At 34.4% G+C, this 17,921-nt stretch overlaps 1 protein-coding gene across 2 annotated transcripts in view; it reads left to right on the forward strand.

Annotated features, from left to right (window-relative positions):
* Positions 1–17,921, forward strand: part of EDIL3 (EGF like repeats and discoidin domains 3) — a gene marked incomplete at both ends in the record, with an annotated part of 421,166 nt that overhangs the window by 120,653 nt on the left and 282,592 nt on the right. For both annotated transcript variants that reach the window (XM_082836360.1, XM_082836361.1), the window contains one exon: positions 1,220–1,348. In XM_082836360.1, the coding sequence (XP_082692486.1) occupies positions 1,220–1,348 (129 nt within the window). The remainder of the gene's footprint in view (positions 1–1,219; positions 1,349–17,921) is intronic.

Below are 17,921 nucleotides of genomic sequence, written 5' to 3' on the forward strand. Positions count from 1 at the left end.
TTTTTCACTCCAGACTTAATCTACTTTGTGCTACTTTGTGTATTTTAAGGTTACTCAGGGATAACACCCTTAAGATTTCTAGAATTCCTTTTTTATTTAGCTGAGAGATTCTTTCAGGCTACACCTGAATTATATGAAATGTTTTCACAAAGGTTTTGTAGCTACATCCTTCATTTTATATTTATGTTGAGGCCATCTTTCTGACAAAGCTCTGGATTTGATCTTTCACTGGTTTGAGAGGCTGAAGTTGAGAAATTATTTTCTATCACAAGTCCTGGTGCCTCTCTATTCCTTTTCTTTACTTTCAAAATCATCAGTTCTTTATTTAGCATGTCTCTTTCTTGTAGTGCCTTATCAGATACAGCTATTAAGAGTCAAGTGACACTTTAACATTCTGACTACAAATCTTATTACTCATATACAGAAGTTTATTAGGTACATTTTCTATCACCTAAGTATCCTCAGGTGATAGTTTTACCAACTGCTTCTCTCTATATAGCAGGGAGAGCTCCTTTTCTAGCCTCCTGTAGCCATTCTTTCAGTGCCTTTCCGGATTCCATCTGCCACCAGTATCAAAACCAAGGCCACATATTTTAGGTTTTTGTTACCACACAACTTATTTCTCCTTCCTCCCATGTTTCTCTCAACTCTCTCAAGCAAGAGAGAGATTTTATTCTCAGGGCGGTTGCAGGGTTCTAAGAGAGGAAGCAGAAATATTCAAGTGGTTTTTCAAACCTCAGCTGACTTCAGGTCTCCTAACATCCTATTGGCCAAAGCAAGTCACATGGACAAGCCCAGACTCTAGGGATCAAGAAATAAACCCCACCCCTTTATCGAGAGAAATTGCAAAGTTACAGAGCAAAGCGTGTGGATATAGATAGGTTATTTATTGGAATAATTAATAAACCAGTCAACCACAGATATTTCAGTTAATCTTCTTTAACAAATTAGACAATATTTCATTTACATGTAATGAAGGGACCCAACCTGAGTTAATCGCTTTTAGTATGCAATTCAACATGCAGTGTTTGAATCGTAAAATTTCATTTTTACCATGTTACATACCATCTCTCTTAGAAGCACATGGTTTCAAATGGGTCTTGCCTGTAAATATAAATAGTATGGTGACTTTACCAAAGGAAGATGAGTGGGGTATGTGAAATAGTACAGTTCACTCCCTAAGGCAAGAAAAGTCAATATCTGTTTCTTTGTTCCTCAGGTGATATTTGTGATCACAATCCATGTGAAAATGGAGGTATCTGTGTGTCAGGATTGTCTGATGATTCCTTTTCCTGCGAGTGTCCAGATGGCTTCACAGATCCCAATTGTTCTAGTGTTGTGGAGGTTGGTAAGTGTAAGATTTAAGCATTTCAATAGTTATCCTCTTTGTTTTCATGAGTGACTGACAAATTTGGCTGTCTGTGCATTATGGGTACTCTGTATAAGATTCTTACGTGTTGCTAATTAGTTTACTTCTCTGTAGGCCTCTTAATTTTAACATTTTTATTTTATATTTAAAGTATATTTTTATTCATAGTGCTCTCAAAAAATTTAAAAATATATTTTAGTGATTAACATTATACTTTAAAGGCACTACATGTACTACTTGAATATAGTAAATTTATTTTTCTAATATTAATATATATTTAAATTTTATTTTCACTGGAAAGCAATTCCCAAGTCAATTTATTCAAGTTAGATAGTCCCTCTGAATAAAATAGAACCTATTTTAGTGATTGAAAATATTCATCAGTATTTTGTAGCTGTTCTAATTATTACTTTTCTAAGACTATAAATACATGATGAAAGAAAAAATATTCTAGCTGCATTGTTCTTCAAAGTCTCAAAAACACGCTTGGAAAATATTAGTCAGTGATCACATTTCAAAATGTTTTTCATCTGTGAAGTACTTCATTGGCATGTATAGTTGTGAATTCAGGGTGGCTTCCATAATTTCCAAATAGTTCTCCATTAAGAAGATATCGGTACTTTAAATAATTTAGCACTACATAAATTTGTATAGAGGTTTTTTCTCTGATTAAAAGTAATACCATGGTTAAGTTGGAAGAAAATTTTTTTCATGTCAGTAAAAGAAGAAAAAAGTGAACTATATCTGTTCGATATAGGGAAACCAAACATGTATTGGATTAAAGTTCAGTCAGCCAGCATAAACCTTGGAAAAGTCAGAGATGTCCATAGCTTTTCAAAAATAGTTTTGAAGAAGAAAAGTAGTTCTGTCTACAGGAAGGGATCAGTGTGAGTTACTCACCATTGTATCTAATGCACCTAACTAGTTCCTTTATGTGTAGTAGGAGCCCAATACCCAATAACTTGGTTGAATGAATGAAAGAATAATTAAATAAAACCACTAACCAGCCATTTTTGGCCACTATTAATTGCATTTTAGTGTGCTTTATTTTTGAAATGTGTTTTACTTGTATTTTTATGTTACATTGGTATGAATGTATTACACTCGAAAAAGTTAATTATATTATTGCTGAAAAGTACTATGTTCATTTGATTCATTTCAAAGACAATTCTCTTTTAAGGCTTTTATTAACTTGCTGTTATTTTCGGGGATTTGATTCAGTGCCATAGAAATAAAACTGTTGTAACCACTTTGTCCAAGTCTCCAAATATGTACAGTGAGTTTCAGAATTTAATATGAGAATTCTATCCTCACAAAAGTCTATATCTCTGAAGAAAATTAGAATGATAAATATTCCCAACAGGAATATATGAATAGCATAAAAAAGAGTTATATTTTAAGCCCACTGACCCCAAATCGGCAGTGCCTTAGATTTGCAGTATATAATGTTTTTGTTGCTACTTTGTAAGAGCCAGATCTGGAACTGAAGAGGCAAATGTGTTTAAATAATTAAGAAACCATTATCTTTATAGAATTTTGAAGTAAATACTTGAATACTTCAGGCCATATTTTTAAACATTAACTCAACATTTGTCATTTTATCAGAAGAATGATACTATAGGCTGCAACACTTTAAAAACTAAACGTACTGCCATATTCCTCTTAGTTCAACGAGACTTTGAGAAATCAAATGCTTATAGAATTAAGTTTTACTTAGATTCATTATTCTCTGTTATTAAAACACCTCACATTTCTTCTACCTCTTTGTTAACTCTTGCATATAATCAGGGAATACTAAGTATTTATCGAATAAAAATACTTAATAGCAATGCTTTAATATCTAGCCTACCTTATTTTTTTCGTGTCTTTAAAACTAATTATTGGTACAAAATATATGAACATTAGATCATTAAAGACAATCCTGCCTTTTTAATTTAAAAAAATCTACCACTTTTCTGGAACATTTCTGGGACATTGCTGTTGTTGTTTCCCTGCTGTTGGGTAGCACCAGTGCAGAAGAGCAGAGTGTAATGCTAGAATTTTATACCAGAAAAACCTCAAAAGCTATAGGTATTTTGATATGATATCATAAAAGACAAAAGAGTTGAACTGTCACCATTGCTGTATTTTTACTTTAACATTAATCCTTGCAAAGATGGAGATATGCTGCTAGCCTTTTGAACCATATATATTTTGTGATTATATGAAGTCCTAAATCACCTTATTAAAACTTGCATTTTGATCTAACTTTAAAAATTATTATTACTATACTACAATCAAAAATATACTCTATTGTAGTGCATTTGGAGAGGGAAATTTCAAACATATGCTACTCTCAGAGATAAAAGTTGATTCTTGATTTTACCTCAAACTTCATTAATTTGCAGTAGCCTTATTATAAGTTCTTGATGCTACTTATTTCAAAGAGAGCCTCATCCATTTTTGGACTTTTACTCTTCCCTCTCAAAGCATCTAGTGTCAGGTAAGCACGCAACACTTTACTCCCTTTGTGACCAATCCTCACATCACTTACATTCCTATGCTACCCGTGGAAGTTTGGAGAAATTAACTTGCTCAGATTTGTGAACTTCATTCACTAGGCAGCATTGCTCTTCTTTGTACTTAATTCTTGATCTGGCTGTGTACTCCAATATCCATACTTTATCTCTCTCTATCACTCCCTGTCTCTTTGTCTGCCCACCCAGCACACACACACATCCCCCTTATCAGACATACCTACAGACCGTGATGTTCTCAGCCTCTTAGAGTTATGAAAACTCACTTCTGATATCCACAAAAGGCAATAGGAAAGCATCTCTATGAGCAAAGGGAAGGAAAAGAGCCTAGTTAGCATCCTCTGATTTGAAGACATCAGCCAGATTTACCAGTGTTTGCATAGACGTGCAGTGGACAGTGCAACCTTCTCCAGGGGACTGGTAGATAAGCACCATGTGGTTAAGACCCTAATTACTCCCCAGTTACTTGCTCACGTTCTTGAATGGCACTGTGTAGCTTGGAGCCAAATGTTGACACATTTATTTCATAGAAAAATTTCTATTACTAGTGAACATTCTAGCATTCATATATGGAAACCTTGGGAATTATTAAATTGTCCAAGTTCCATGGTATAATTCTCCTCTGTATGCTATCAGAGTATTTCTGTAAACTAATAACAAATATATATTTTAAAACTCAATTGCATAGTATATTACTGCAACCAAAGAGGACAGAGTGATTGACTTAAAAAAAATAAAATCTTAGTTTTCATTTATTCTTAAACAAATATTTATTTAGCACATGACTAAGTAGTAGTTACCTAATGGTAGAGATGCATTGGTAAACAAATTTACAGGAATTACTGTTTATCTAGGAAAGCAGATGAATAAGTAGATAAATATGATGGGTATTGTAATAGGAGAAGTAGATAGAACCATTAGAATATAAAGCAGGTGTCCTCTCTTAAGCTAGGTGTCAGAGAATGCATGCCTACCTGAAAAAAATATATTTTGACATAATTCTAAAAAATAATTTTAATCTACCAGGCAGAAGGCTAAAAGTATTCCAGACAGAGGAAATAATTTTTAGGAAAACCAGGATATAAGAAAAGTCATAATTCCATGAACTGAAAGAAATTTACTGTGGCTTAAAAGTGGAGAGACATGATGGCCATTAATGAGTCTGGAGTTGGTGATGGTGGCAGATTCTGCAGGGTTGCGTGATGGTTTGTGGAATTTGGACTTCATTCTAAGAGTGATGGAGAGGATTTGTACTTTTAGAAGATCACTGTCACTGCAATATGGGGAAAAAATTAGAGCAGAGTATGACAGGGGACAATTTGTAGTCTACTGCAGAGACCAGGTCAGACTTGACGATCTTAGCCTGGGTCAGTGTAGTAACAAAGAGGATGGAGAGGAGTCAATAAGTATTTAAAGGATACAACAGATAAATTTTCATGACTTATGGGGTTACTGGATAAAAGGGGTTTGCATAAAGGGAGGAGTAAAGAAGAAACATCTCAAATTTCTGGCCTGAGCAACTTGGGGCCATTTACTGAGACAGTGAAAATTGAGGATACACTGGATTGGAATGAGTTGAGTATTTCACATACTGAATTTGAGGAATCTGCTAGACATTCATAAAGAAGTCCGGCATAGATTTGGAAGTCATAATTATATAGACAGTGATTTAAGCTCAGGGACTGTATGAATCTGTCCAGAAGCAGAATAACTTGTGAAACGAAGAGAGGACCAAGAAATGGAAACTGATGAGAGGTTCATCAATAATTAAGCAATAGGTAGAGAAAGTAAAAGCTATAAAGAAGACTGAGAAGGAGTAGTTAGGGAGATAGAAGAGAAACCAGGAAAGCATTGTGCCCCAAAAGTTAAGGGTAGACAGGACTGGGTGGTCAACAATGTCAAATACTGTGGAGAAGTTGACCAAGGTAAACACTTACATTGATTACATGTGACTTATGGATGATCTTGCCAAGATCAATTTTGCTGGAGTTGTGAGGAAAGAGCTAGGTTGTGGCACATGGAAGATTTAGAGGAAATTTTTTTTAAAGTAGCTAGGAATACAGGGGAACTTCCTCAACTTGATAAAGAATATCTATAAAAAACCTACAGCTACCATCATACTTAATGATGAGAAATTCAAAGCTTTCCCACTAAGATCAGAAACAAGGCAAGGATGGCCCCTCTCACCACTCCGTTTTAATATTGTACTGGAAGTGCTATGTAATGCAATAAGGCGAGTAAAGGAAATAAAAGTATACAGATTGGAAAGAAAGAAATAAAACTGTCTTTGTTCACAGGTGACATAATCATTTAGAAAATCCTAGAGTCAACAAAAAAAAATCCTCCTGGAACTAATGAGGATTTATAGCAAAGGTGTAGGATGCAAGGTTAATATACAAAAGTAAATCATCTTCCTATATAACAGCAATGAACAAGTGGAATTTGAAATTAAAAAACATAGTACTATTTAAGCTAGCACCCACAAAAATTAATAATTAGATATTTAAAACTCTGATGAATGAAATCAAAGAAGAACTAAATAAATGGAGAGGTATTTGTGTTCACGGATAGGGAGACTTAGTATTGTCAAGATGTCAGTTTTTCCCAAATTGATCTATAGATTCAAGCAATCCCAATCAACATCTCAAGAAGTTATTTTGTACGTATCAACAAACTGATTCAAGAGCTTATATGGAGAGGCAAGAGATACAGAATAGCCAGCAGAGTATTAGAGGAGAAGAGCAAAGTTGGAGGAATGATATAATACCTGACTTCAAGACTTACTGTAATGCTATAGTACTCAAGACAGTGTGGTATCAAGAAACAATAGACAAATAGATCAATGGAACAGAATGAAGAGTTCAGAAATAGATATATATTAATATAGTCAACTGGTCATTGACAAAGGAACAAAGGAAATACAAGGAGCAAAGGGAGTCTTCTCTACAAATGGTGCTGGAACAACTAGACATTCACATGCAAAAAAATGAATATAGACATAGATGTCCTTCACAGAAAGTTAATTCAAAATGGACCAAATATGTGTGTTGTATATATGTGTGTGTGTGTGTGTGTGTGTGTGTGTGTGTGTGTGTAATATGTATAACTGAATCACTTTGCTGTACAGCAGAAATTAACTCAGCATTATAAATCAACTACACTTCAATTTAAAAAAATGGATCATAGACCTAAATGTAAAGTGCAAAACTATAAAACCCCTAGGAAATAACATGAGAGAGAATCTAGAAGACTTTGAGTATGAAGATAACTTTTCTAATATAACACCAAAGACATAATCCATGAAAGAAAGAATTGATAAGCTGGGCTTTATCAAACTTCTGCTCTGTGAAAGACAGTGTCAAGAGAATGAGAAGGTAAGCCACAAACTGGGAGAGTATATGGAAAAAACATAGCTGTTCTCCAAAAAAAATCTTGGCTGTTCTCGAAAATATACAAAGAACTCTTAAAACTCAACAATAAGAAAGCAAGCAGCTTGATTTAAAAAATGAGCCAAAAGCCTTAAAAAACACCTCACCAAAGAAGACATACAGATGGCAGATAAGCATATGAAAAGAGGTTCCACACTGTGTGTCGTCAGGGAAATGCAAATTAAAACAATGAGATACCACTACACACCTATCAGAATGACCAAAATCTAGAACACTGACAACACCAAATGCTGGAAAGCATCTAGAGCAGTAGAAACTCTCATTCATTGCTGGTGAGAATGCAAAAGTGGTGCAGCCATTTTGGGAAATAGTTTGGCAGTTTCTTACAAAGTAAAACATACTCTTACCATGTGATCCAGCTGCTCCTTGGTATTTACCAAAAGAAGTTGGAAACTTATGTCCACGCAAAAACGTGCACACGGATGCTTATAGCAGTTTTATCTGTAACTGACAAAACTTGGAAGCCACCAAGATGTCCTTCAGTATGTGAATACATCAATTGTGATACATCCAGACAATGGAGTATTATTCAGCTCTTTAAAAAATGAACTATCAAATCATGAGCAGACATGGAGGAAGCTTAAATGCATAGGACTAAGTGAAACAGCCAGTTTGAAAAGACTACATACTGTATGAATCATAGATGACCTTCTGGGAAAGGCAGAACTGGGGACGGTAAAAAGATCAGTGGATGCTGGGGCAGGGTGGTAGGGATGAATAGCAATAGACCAAAGATTTTAGGGCAATGAAAATACTCTGTATGATACTGTAACATTGGATACATGTTATTATGCACTTGTCCAAACCCATGCAATGTACAACACCAAGAGTAAGCCCTAATGCAACCTATAGACTTTGGATGATTATAATGGGTAAATGTACATTCATCAGTTGTAGCAAATGTACCATTTTGGTGGGGAGTGGTGATGATGGGAGAGGTGCTTGTGCGGCGTCAGAGACCATATGGGAAATCTCTTTACCTTCCTCTATTTTGCTGTGAATCTAAAACTGCTGTAAAAAAGTAGTCTTTAATTTTTAAAAATGACTATAACAAACATTCATCAATTTATTCATTTATTTGCCCATCCATCAAATATTTAGCGAGCACATACTATGTGTTAGACACTCTTCCTGGCAGTGAGGATATGACCATTAAAAAAGAGGCTTTGCCTTCACAAATCTTCTAGTCAAAAGGGGAACTAGACAGTAAACTACTACACTTATCATGGTAAGCGCTATTAAAAAAAAAGACAAGGTCTTCCCTGGTGGCGCAGTGGTTGAGAGTCCGCCTGCCGATGCAGGGGACACGGGTTCGTGCCCCGGTCCGGGAAGATTCCACGTGCCACGGAGCGGCTGGGCCCGTGAGCCATGGCCGCTGAGCCTGCGCGTCCGGAGCCTGTGCTCCGCAACAGGAGAGGCCACAACAGAGAGAGGTCCGCGTACCGCAAAAAAAATAAATAAAAAAAATAAAGACAAGTGTGAGGTAGAATAAAAGGAGGTTATTTTTGGATAGGACTATTAGGAAAGACTGAAAGGTTGATGTTCTAACAGAAAGAAGAGCTGAGATACCTTCACTGCATACAGATGGCAGATGAGGACAGTAACTAAAGAGGGATTTGGGCCAAGGGGGGTTTTCCTTTAAAATAGAACTATAATGGCATTATGATTCAGAAATATGATATAAAACCTAAGCTTGTGTTTTACTAAGAATAAACTAAATCAGATGACTCATATAGATATTTTAATGATATTTAGCATACGCTTAACCTATTGAAACTATCATTCTGGCAACAGAGGACATAAACATTGGAATTTTGTAGTAATTTAAAATCCATCATCACTTTTACAAAGATTTCAAAGTACCTGTGTTTCTGAGAGTAGTTCAGTACAGGGAAACAAAGCATATAATTTCATTTCTAGTTCTTCCTCTTTATCCTGTCTGTCATTTCATTGGCTTCTAATCAGGTTTTTTCTAAATATCCTTCTGCTTCCATTTCATTATGAGAAATTGGTTACATTTGCCCCAGAAACACGAAGTATCTCATAAAAACTAAAAAAAATAAAAAATACACACCAATTTCCACTGTATGTCTTGCACTATGAATAACCATATTCATGTGTATTTTTTAGAAGATGACCAGTGTCAGAATTTCAAGTATTGTAGTAGAGGCTGAGTCTGTCTAAAAGACTTCTTGTTAGTGAGCGTGAAATATCAGAATACTGATAAGCTTTAAGTAGATCTCTTGGGTAGAGTGAGGCTACTTTTAGATTTCTGAACTTTGGTTACCAAATGAGAGATTTGGTAAATTTCAGTTAAATTATTCATATATTAGATGAAATTATGAGTAATTGTCAGGTTCTTTTTTCCCCTTAAGATTACTTCTTGGACTAAGGAAAGATAGCTCATGATTGAATCCATATTTCTAGAAATTATAATGAGAGCTATTCTGCATACACTAAAATAGTTTCTCAAAAGCTGCTAGCCATGGATGATAGCTTAGAAATTTCTCAGTCAATAAGAGTCAAAGGCATTTATTTTCAGAGTTATGTTTACTTACTTTTTTGTTAATAAAAATGATTAAATATGTGTTCTTACAAATAGAATTGTACATTTAAATGACAGAATTAATAATTTAAGAGAAATGTTTTGCCATTTATTTTGCATATATTATAGAAAAATAATTTTGTTTTATATATATTTAAATTTCTATAACATAGCTTATAAACCAGCTTATTAATTTTAAAGTGGTTCTAATTTACTGTTAATAATAATAATCAGAGTTTGTTAGCTTGCAATTCCAAGCCCTAACATTTATATACTAACCTCAGAAAACACATGTATAACATCAAAGGACTTCAGAAAATATCAAGTACAGAAATCCTCTCTTGCCCAGTCAAAAGATGAGTGCCAATTTGTGGTAAGGCTTTTATTTTCAGGAAAAGACAACAAATTAATGTAACAAATTAATTCTTTTTTGTTGTATACCATTTAAACCAGAATAAATACTTCGTGAATGAAGGGATAGTAGATGTGTATCATTAAGCTTGTCCTGCTTAACAAATCACAAATTTAGAGGCTTTAAACAACAATTCATCTCAAAATTCTGTAAGTCACTTAAGTGGTATTCTGGTTCACTGGTACTGGATAGTTGAAGATGGCTTGGCTAGTATGGCTTGTCTCAGAGATCAAGCTTCCTTACATAGTGGTGGTGGGAAGGTCCCAAGAGCAGTGAGAAAGATCAAATCACAATTACAAGCACTTATCAAACCTCAGCCTGTGTCACGTTAGCGAACTACAATTTTGATGGGAAGATTTGCCACTTCATGTTGCAAAGGCGAGGATGCAAGAAGGGAAGAATTTATAGCCAGTTTTATAATTTACCGTAGAATGTTAGATGCTTTTCTTTTTATTCGATTTTTTAACAGCTTTTATTGGCAGTGCAAAAGTTGGTAAACATATAGATATGTTTGTGGATATTTATGTTACTAGTTATGAATACAAAAATTTTAGTAACACTGATTTTTATCCAAAAAATCCTCTATTTTTTATAAGGGAGGAAAAAGTAAAAACTCTTTTAAAAGGAAAAGCTTGATTATTTTCTGTTTATTTTAGGGAAATACATTGAAGAAATTAGAAAAGTGAAAATGCAAAGTGACATTAATTTTTCCTTTTATTCAGATTCCAAATGGAGTGGCATGAAATTGGTTGTGGCACTACCAAAATGTACAATTCTGCATATTTATGAAAAGTACTCTTTTAAAGTGATAGGCTAAATGACATATTTAGCATTAAACTCTGGGAAAATTTTCTCTTCCAATTTAGTGGAAAAGAGATCTACAGGAGACTTGTAAATGACTTATAAAATAGAGAAAACATGCCCAACAATCTTTAAAACCTTCTCTACTGTTACTTGGTTTTATCTTCTTCATTGATTTTTCACCATTAATCTATTGCTTGATTTTAACAATTATAGCTATTGTTTGTTTCCTTTCAGTTGAATTAAGTACCCATCAACCCACGGTATCCTAAACAGAGCAAGTCATTTAAAAATAACATTGTTTTGAACCAATTGTGACAAGGTGTTAAAATCTAATCATTTCAGGGAAATTGATATGTTGCTGGAGAATGAACAAAATCTTCTTCCTATGATTACAATAGAAACAAGAAAATGAAAACATAATTTAGGTTGAGTTGCTAAATACCATTAACAGGAAGAAAAGTGAACAGTGTATGCATTGTTTTTATCTTGACATAGCCAGCTATATTTAAGAATTTATATTTTGCGCAGAATTATTGATTTTCTTCATTACAAGAGTAATAAAGAAGAAAACTTAGGAAATATAAAATAAAAGAAGTAAATAAAAAGTATCATAATCCTAGGTTATATATACTTTCATTATCTTTTGTATCATTTACCTACATCTAAAGTTCTATCTATGTCTGTATCTATAGCCATATACAGTCATATAAAGAGTGATAGCAATTTAAATTGCTATTATATACAATTAAATTGCTATTGTAGACAGTTTATATAAAATTGTCTACTTGTGTTTATGTGTATACATATGTATGCATAAAACATACTATACATAGCATATTCTTTGATCACTCTTTTTCACTTAGGATATAAAATTAAAATCTTTCCAATTCATTAAAACTTCTTTCCTGACATTATTTAAAATATCAGGCTAACATTCCATCACTTACCTTCATTTTATTCAGCCAGCTCCTATTTTTTTTTTAACATCTTTATTGGAGTATAATTGCTTTACAATGGTGTGTTAGTTTCTGCTTTATAACAAAATGAATCAGCTATACATATACATATATACCCATTTCTCCTCCCTTTTGTGTCTCCCTCCCACCCTCCCTATCCCACCCCTCTAGGTGGACACAAAGCCCCGAGCTGATCTCCCTGTGCCATGCAGCTGCTTCTCGCTAGCTATCTGTTTTACATTTGGTAGTGTATATATGTCCATGCCACTCTCTCACTTCATCCCAGCTTACCCTTCCCCTTCCCCATGTCCTCAAGTCCATTCTCTGCATCTGCGTCTTCATTCCTGTCCTGCCCCTAGGTTCTTCAAAACCATTTTTTTTTTAGATTCCATATGTATTTGTTTTTCTCTTTCTGACTTACTTCACTCTGTATGACAGACTCTAGGTCCATCCACCTCACTACAAATAACTCGATTTCGTTTCTTTTTATGGCTGAGTAATATTCCATTGTATATATGTGCCACATCTTCTTTATCCATTCATCCAATGATGGACACTTAGGTTGCTTCCATGTCCTGGCTACTGTAAATAGAGCTGCAATGAACATTTTGGTACATGACTCTTTTTGAATTATGGTTTTCTCAGGATATATGCCCAGTAGTGGGATTGCTGGGTCATATGGTAGTTCTATTTTTAGTTTTTGAAGGAACCTCCATACTGTTCTCCATAGTGGCTGTATCAATTTACATTCCCACCAACAGTGCAAGAGGGTTCCCTTTTCTCCACACCCTCTCCAGCATTTATTGTTTGTAGATTTTCTGATGATGGCCATTCTGACTGGTGTGAGGTGATATCTCGTTGTAGTTTTGATTTGCATTTTTCTAATGATTAGTGATGTTGAGCATCCTTTCATATGTTTGTTGGGAATCTGTATCAGCCCCTATTTTTGGACATATAAGTTACTTGCAAATTTCCTCTATTATAAACATTTTGGTACATACTCTTCTAACTAAATTTTATGTACATTCACCATTGTCTCCTTAGACTAAATTCTTAGAAGTAAATGGTTGGGATAAGAGTTATTTGAGAACCTTTACTATCATAAGTATTGTATAGGAAAGGTAAACAATTTATCATGATGGTTGTTTTAATGAAAAGAAATCTTAATGGGCTTAGATCTACTTAATCACAGTAATGTACATTTGGAGTTATTTGATTTGTATAATAAGAGAAGAAAAATATACTTGGAGAGCAAAAGAAGAGATTGTTGTCCTATCAAATATGTTTTTTAAATAAGACTGCATCCCCTTTTATTTTCACTCAAACAGTTATTATATAATGCCATAAATCATTTAAAAATGACAAACTATAGATAGGCATATAGAAAGTCCAGTTGGGTAAAAACTGTGAGGAAAAGGCTATTCTATAAAAGTAAGACCAATGAGAGAGGGAGCAGGCATTTTGTCAAAGAAAACTTAAAAATGTCTCTAGAGCATCTAGAGTATGGAACAGACTTAGAATGCCTGGGTAAGGAGAGCCTAAGAAGGTTAGATAAATGTAGGAAGTGAGGGAAAGATTAATATGACTCTAATGGAAAGTGAAAGGCTCTTGGACGAATGAGGGAACATTTGCTCTCTTCTTTCCACTTAGCATTAGTTACATGAAGAGAAAGAGACAAAGCATTAAGAATTCATTGAAATTTGTATTTTGATAGGTTGATATTTATTTCTTATAACTGTTAGAACCCCCTGTAGTTTTTAATATTAGTAAATTAGATTGATCAACAAATCTTATTGGCACCTACTATGTGCTAGGCTCATACTGTTTGTTACAAGGAATTACTAGAATAAAGCATAAGGGTTACTACAATGAAATAGAAGGCATGAAACTTTTCTCAAGGAGTTTCAAGTAGATGTCATTGTGTGTGAAGGCTTCTTTGGCCACAGTCCCTGCCTGAAGTCATAGGAAAACTGGGTGACACCTTAAGGTAACTTTGTACTCTAGGACAATTTATTTTTCAACGTATATCAAAGTATTTATGTGAAGGCAAATTCTGTAATCCATATTACTTAAAGTACAGTGACAACACATAATTTTTAAATAAGTCATTTAATGAGAGAGAATTGGGGCAGAATCCTTTTCAGAATTTAATTTTTCCCTCTGAAAGAATAAAATTCACTGAACTATGATTTAAAATGGACAATAATCAATATTTTCTGTTTATTTTATTTTAATCAAAGCTTGGAAAATAAAGTAGGAGGACACAATTTCAGTTCCTCAGTAGAAGATAGAACCACAGATAAGAGTGTTTTCTTAAGTACTAATCCTGGGAAAATATAGCAAATTTCAAGTAAGAATTAGCACCTTCTTTGCATAGTATGTTGATAAATCCCCACAGTGTCTCTACGTGGTAAAATTATAATTCAGAAATCAGACCCCCAAGTGCTTCATCCAAATCATAGAGAGCAATTGAGTATAGAACTCATTACTGCTACACATCGACACAGTAGCTACTAAATATTTTCAATAACAAGACACATGTTGTTTGTGTCAACTCAGCTCTATTTCAATCAATGTCATTGATTGAATGGCATAAATGGCATAAATCAGGGTGCATCACACAACATGCTCTGGGCTCTGAGGTCAGCTTCCATTAATTATTCAACTATGGAGGTTGAGCTATATTATCTCCACAATGATTTCCTGACCCAAAACTTCCGTGGTAAGTCTCACCTCACAACAAGACATTCTGGTTATCAGGTCATCATGTAGTGAACATTGAAGTGGGGCATTTATGAAATTTACCAATCACCATAATGCCAATGACATTTTTTCTTCCACCTTTCCCCTTTAATAGTGTTTTTAGAGTACTCTATCCATTAAAAGGCTAATGTATGCATTATTCTTGCAATAATCTTGAAATAACCAGTTGAGCTAATACCAATCTCAGTGTTAAATGGGAAAAGGATTCTGTGATAAACACGATGACTATACCAAGGTCATGAATTCCTGCTCAAAGGTGGGCAGAACAGGCATTAAACCTGAAATTTTGTCCCATGCTTTTTCTACAGTCCAGTGTTTGTGTCCAAATTAAAGTGTACCTGTTACACATATGGGGAGGGATACTTTGAAGCAGTGAGAGAACCTGGAGATATAATAACAATAGTAATAGTATTAAAACCTCTATTCCAGTGTTGTCATGCTGAGCATGCTCTTGGCATTCTGTAGGAACACATTTTCTAAAGAATTGCATCATGATGTTGTGATCAAGAACTCAGCCATACTGAATTCAAATTCTGACTGTTCCATTTACTATCTCTGTTACTTTGGCCAAGTTGCTTAACCTCTTGATGCCTTCGTTCCTTACCTGTAAAATCCAGGTAATAATAGTACCAACTTCAAAGACGTTTTGTTCAATTTAAGTGAATTGGTATATATAAGGTTCTTAGAATAGTTCCTGACTTATAAAAGAGCTATGTAGCAGTTATAAAATAAGTAAATAAAAATAGATAGACCTTATAGACAATTCAAAAGTTACATGCAGAAATCAAGTTTCTAAGTCCCTGAATATTCTTCCATCATTTCAGTCATTAATAACGTTATTGAAATGTCCAATAAATCCTGACCTATTATTTTTATGTCAGGATTTTTTCTGCTTGTGCTTGAATATGCAAACTGGGGCAGTTTAGCTGTCCGCTTTTAATTTTTCAAAATTTTCTTTTCTTCGGTGTATAATTTGACAAATCACCTCATTTGTTATGGGAAAAAAGAGAACTCTATGTTTTATTATTTGAAAATTATGAGTAATGTAAGTAATGTTTGCATAATTAGGAATTGGCCTTTCAGGAATAGAGCTTTTCTTATGCTTACAGCAAATAACTTATGAATTGATTTTTCTTTATAAGATTGCAAAATGGGAATCCTGTAAAGGCATAATAAATACAAAGTTGGAATTTATGACAACATATTAATATGAGATTCTCAGATGTGATACATCAACAATAAGCTCTTTGTGGCTTTGCATAAAGATGGAATCACAGAGCAGAAAAGAACAGTAGAATCTTCCATTTAATGAATGTTATTGAGCATCTCTGGAGCTGTTCCAGACCCCCAGGGCCTAACCTCCCCTTTATCTATGCCCCCAAGATAAAGAGCTTGACCTTGAGATAAATTTGGGAAAGACTCTAAAACACACACATCAATTGTCATTACACAATGCAGAAAATAATCATCCTGAGAGGAGAACAATGTGCTGTAGGTATCAAGAGGAGGAAAGGTTACTTCCATTCCTAGGAATCAGATTCAATGGGTGAGATAGCTTTTGAGATGGGCTGGGTTGGAAGTGTACTTCACCAGTAAAATTATTTGGTGGGAACATTTTAAGCAAAATACAGGATGATAAAAGGCACAAAGATGAGAAACATGGGAACCTTCTGGAAGAATTAGCATTAGTGGTTACCTAGATTATTTGGTGTTTGCAGAGATGCTGAGGAGCCAGACAGGAAGGTGGTTTGGGTCTACACTGTATATGGCCTTTAGTCATCCTCTTGAACTATTTCCATAATATAGTTTTCAATGTTATTAACAGTATCATCCCAGGAACATGATTCTGTAATCTCTTTTTATAATGTATAATTGAAGCATACCAACATTATAAAAACAAAACAACACAAAACTTTTATTAACAAAATTTGTGATAATTTTTAAGTAGTACCTCAGGCTTTTCTTTTGAGGATTAAATTGTACTGTTGTTTTTTTTTCCCCCATTATGTTTTTTTCTGCCTCCAAGATAAACCTGTTTTTCAACTCATTAATTATTGTGATTGTTTTCAATAAGACTCGGTCTAATAGGTAGTTGATTTGGAAAAGGCTCAGTGTGGCTTATTGACTGAAATTAGTGTTAATTTCTAACCTAGAATTTATAACCAGAAATTAATTGCTGAAAGAAGCAACTGCAAAGTTTCAAAAATAGTTTTCAGGAGACCCTCCTATGAACAGAAATGTCAATTGACATGTGGAAAATCCCATGAGGAACCACGAAATATTTATATCCATCTGGATGGACACCTAGTCCTGGACACTAAGGAAACTGTTTCAATGAAGACAAATGTTTGGTTTTCCTGTCTGTGAACGTAATCAACTACATATGAAATATATGCAAACTAGATTCTTTGCTAGAGAGAAAATGAAAGATTGGAAAAATACCTTTAGGGCTTTGCTTGGTTTCAAACTTTTGCAATTTTTCCTATTGCTAAGGCACTTTTAGATACTGGCTTGCAAGCCAGTCTGTTCTCTTGACCTTCACCTCATGTCTCCCTTCCCCTCTTTGTTTCCTGCCCAATCTTGCCCTCAGATAGAAAGGAGATAAGATTAGTAGCCCCCAGTGTTCTAGGAATTGGTCTATAAGATGAGGCTGGAGGAAGGGGAGAAAGGAAATTAATTCTTTCAGCAGCATGAAGAAGGCAGGTAATAACGCCATTGTATTCTGTGCTAGTTAGATCTCCTCTGGACATCTAATTCTTGTTGCTGTAAGATTTCATTCGTATTGCTATGTTTTAAAAGACCCTGACAAATTTGAATTTATCAAGAGGAGGTTAACAAAAATGATGACCAGGTTGTACGTCGTGATTATGAAATTAAGTGGAGATGTTTGTCTCAGTTAAGAAGAGAATTATAGGGAATATGTTAGTTGTCTTCAAATATTTGAATGGCTGTTATGTCAAAGAAAGCCACATTATTCCACTGTTTTCCAGACGCTGTCTTTAGGAGAGTGATATGATGTGTTTCTTTGTGAGATTATGAGTTCCCTGCCACTAGAAGTTTTGAAGCAATGTTTAGATTTTTGATTGGCAGGTTGGACTAAGTGACCT

This window comes from Leucopleurus acutus (assembly GCF_964270905.1).
Source record: "Leucopleurus acutus genome assembly, chromosome: 3".
NCBI classification, from domain to species: Eukaryota; Metazoa; Chordata; class Mammalia; order Artiodactyla; family Delphinidae; genus Leucopleurus; species Leucopleurus acutus.